This window comes from Frankliniella occidentalis, unplaced genomic scaffold, assembly GCF_000697945.3.
Source record: "Frankliniella occidentalis isolate FOCC.00 unplaced genomic scaffold, Focc_3.1 Scaffold5, whole genome shotgun sequence".
NCBI lineage: Eukaryota > Metazoa > Arthropoda > Insecta > Thysanoptera > Thripidae > Frankliniella > Frankliniella occidentalis.
The window spans coordinates 3,558,619-3,561,891 of record NW_026267135.1 but is presented as its reverse complement, the minus strand read 5'-3'; the positions used below and the strand labels follow the sequence as shown (position 1 = coordinate 3,561,891).

The following is a 3,273-nucleotide window of genomic DNA, read 5'->3' as shown; positions in this document are numbered from 1 at the left end:
TATAAAAATAATGTACAAGGTAAAGATGTCAAACTTCATTGGTATCGACGGCTCTTGGGTCCGGGCGCCGCGTGTGGCAGATGCCACTCCTTAGGCACATCTCTTTCTCCTCCGTGGTGGGCAGGCGCCTGGTGCTGGTCAGCTGCTTGAACAGGGTGGCAGACTCCTTTGGCGTCCTGGGGCGCGCGGGGTCCGTGAAGTTGACGGCGTGCATCCCGAACAGCACCCTGCAAAGCACGGGGTGCCTTAGATTATTTTGTTTCCACGGAGGAGGAGAACCCATATCGTTGGGACGTCGGGCGAGCGAACACATTGCTGACCAATCCAAATCTAGGAAGACGTGACGAGAGGTGGGGAAGGGGAGGAGGTGGAGGGGGGCGCTTTGAATAGACCGCGCTAGCCCGAGAAGAGGAGGGGGAAGAAAGGGGGAGAGACACGCTCAAACCAAGCGAGAAAGTCTTCGGGAGTGACAAGGACGGGAAATGGAGATGACTGCTGACCTACTAGAAACGGCCCAAAGAGAAAGGTGCGGGGGACACATACTGGCTCGAGGCGTTACCATCTGCCGTCAGCGAGGTTCCATGGTGTAATGGTTAGCACTCAGGACTCTGAATCCTGCGATCCGAGTTCAAGTCTCGGTGGAACCTTCTTTTTTTTCTGCTGGTCAGGGTCGAGTGTCACTTGGACCACGTGAATCGTAAATATTTTCACACTTTAAAAGAGCGACAACAGCTTTACACACTTGTAGGAACGTTACTCCGTAAGCAAGTACTTAGGTACTTGCGACGCCTTTTAATTTCTACACTTTCATTAATGTATACATGCTTACAAATGTACGCATTTATAAATATGTACGCATGTCTGTGTACATCTTTTACAGTGCACGGGGCATACGGCGTTATGTGCAGTCGTTCCTCAATGTTCATGGGTACATGTGTACCTGGACATATATGGCTGACTCGCACCGCGCACCTTCATGGTTATACTGTACCGCATGCACGGGTGCGGGCTGGTTGCCTACTCGCACGGAGCCACACGGACCCGTAGGGTGGGCAGTGAGTGATAGGCAAACCCGCCTCCGCACCCTCGCATACGGATGAGTAGTCAGCCACCTGGTCCATTTATACATGGACATTAATAAGTGCGTACATGGGCACATTTATAAATACGTACATGGGCATATACACTTTTATAAATTTGTACACATTTAAAAACTCGTGCAAAGGCATGTCCACATTAAATTTAAGTAGGCATATACATGCCACGTACACTATTTGAAGTTTGCCATTGAGTACACATTTGAATCGACAGAGTACAAATAAGCACAGAGTTAAGCATCACTCTTCTACTTAGCGGGGCACATTTAAAAGAATTGCCTGCCCTCAGAGAGAATCGAACTCTCGACCCCCAGTTTACTAGACTGGTGCTCTAACCACTGAGCTATGAGGGCTGCTGCGATGGCGGGGAAGCAGATACGGTAGAGTGTTGCGCGGACCTGCCGACCTGCCCGCCGCCGGGCGAAGTGTGTGCCAAGCGATCCGATAGCACAGCTGTCCCGGTTCCCCTCCCCCCACCCCTCCTTCCCCCACCCGGGTTCTGGGGTTCTGGGCCTCATCGGAAAGAAATTATATGCGAGGACTGCGAAATACAGTAATGCACCGTAAACGCAAGTGTGTGATGCCGCACACTTGCAGACAAGTGAATGGCCATTCGTACACTTGCGGGAGTTAAAGTGAGAATTTTCATTTGAAAATTCGCACACTTGTGCCTCTATGTGTACGAATGAAGTTCACACACCTACAAGTGTGCGTCATACACAAACTTGCGTTTCCGGAAACGCAAGTGTGTGAATTACGCATACTTGTAGATGTGTGAATGGTCATTCGTACACGTACGAGAGTAAAGGTGAGAATTTTCATTTAAAAATTCGCACATTTGTGCTTCCGTGTGTACGAATGGCATTCACACACTTTCAAGTATGCGACATTCACACACTTCGGTTTCCTGTGTTACACTTACTGGTAGCCGTCCGTCCACTCGAAGTTGTCCAACAGTGACCACGTCATGTAGCCCCGCACGTCGCACCCGTCCGCGTGGATCGCGTTCAACAACTCCTCCAGGTAGCCCTGGAAAGTGAGGCGGTAAAACGTGGCAAAAATGCAAAGACGGGTAAGTCGTTTATTTTTGGATAAGTTTTTCGCGGTATTCGTGTCGTCGCTATGCACCCAGGCGCATGGCAAAACCCACGTTTTGAAGCTGGGCATGATAAAGATATATCGGTGTAGATAGTATTTCGAGGTGGGCCGGCGGCAGACTCACCATGAGGTATTCTTGTCGTCCCGTATCGTGGATTTCTCCGCGGTCCGCGAAACCGTTCTCCGTCACATACAACGGCGGGTTCCCGTACTGATCTCGCACCCAGACCAAGAGCTTCCTGAAGCCCCACGGGACCGTCTAAAAAACATTCATGGAGATTTATTGGGGAAAGGAAGGTCGTCGACAAACTTCAGATGGAGATTTTAGGTGATAATGAAAAATGACCTTGAGCCAGTACACCGCACTGCCGGGCCACTTCGGGTCTTTGGTCTTGAGCACGCCGATGTCGTTGTCTCTAGACGTGACTCCACGACGGCCACCGTCGTCGGGCTGGGGCGTGGCGAGGTACGACGAGTAGTGGTTCAACGCAAAGAAGTCGGCGGACCCTACAGACAGCGGCGGACATCGTCGCAGTGTAAGTCCTATTACGCGAAAACCAAAAATTAAATGCAGCATGCACATACCTTTGACCAGGGCGACGTCCTCCGGCGTGAAGGTCGGAAGGCGTGACCTTGAGCGTCCCTCCGCCAGGCTGTTGACCATCACCCTCTCCTTCATGGCGGGGGGATAGTCCCCCGTCTCGCTGAAGATGGGGTGAGCGAACCACCCTAACTGCGCGTACATAGGGGGGAGCATCAAAAAGAGTGGGTATATGTGGAGGAGAGGTGTGGGGAGGGGGGGGGATAGTTTCATCCAGGACAGCGGAAGCGGGCCAACATCCTATGCAATACTGAGATGCAGTTTAGTTCGCCTTGTGGAAAAAATCTCACGGAGACACCAAAAACTTGCGACAATATCTTAAACAAATGACAAAACCTGCACAGACAAAAAAAAGTTGTACGAAATTTTAACTAACAAATTAAAGTTAGGTGATTGATGTATGATGTTTCTTAGTAATTTCCCATTCCGCACTCGCCGTTTAGCGGCGGCGGCCGTAGAAATGTTACATTTTGCGGG

At 50.7% G+C, this 3,273-nt stretch overlaps 1 protein-coding gene and 2 non-coding genes across 3 annotated transcripts; 1 reads left to right on the top strand and 2 right to left on the bottom strand.

The window, feature by feature from the left end:
* Positions 1 to 6: 6 nt before the first annotated feature.
* Positions 7 to 2,956, bottom strand: LOC113214467 (myrosinase 1-like). The gene is made up of 5 exons (XM_052270119.1): positions 2,781 to 2,956; positions 2,542 to 2,702; positions 2,320 to 2,454; positions 2,020 to 2,126; positions 7 to 227 (listed from the first exon to the last, which is right to left on the bottom strand). The coding sequence occupies exons 1-5, from the start codon at positions 2,950 to 2,952 to the stop codon at positions 29 to 31; spliced, it is 774 nt and encodes a 257-aa protein (XP_052126079.1). The 5' UTR covers positions 2,953 to 2,956; the 3' UTR covers positions 7 to 28.
* On the top strand, positions 576 to 647 carry Trnaq-cug (transfer RNA glutamine (anticodon CUG)). Its single transcript has one exon. It is a non-coding gene; the product is annotated as a tRNA-Gln (tRNA).
* Positions 1,378 to 1,450, bottom strand: Trnat-agu (transfer RNA threonine (anticodon AGU)). The gene has a single exon. It is a non-coding gene; the product is annotated as a tRNA-Thr (tRNA).
* Positions 2,957 to 3,273: the final 317 nt, after the last annotated feature.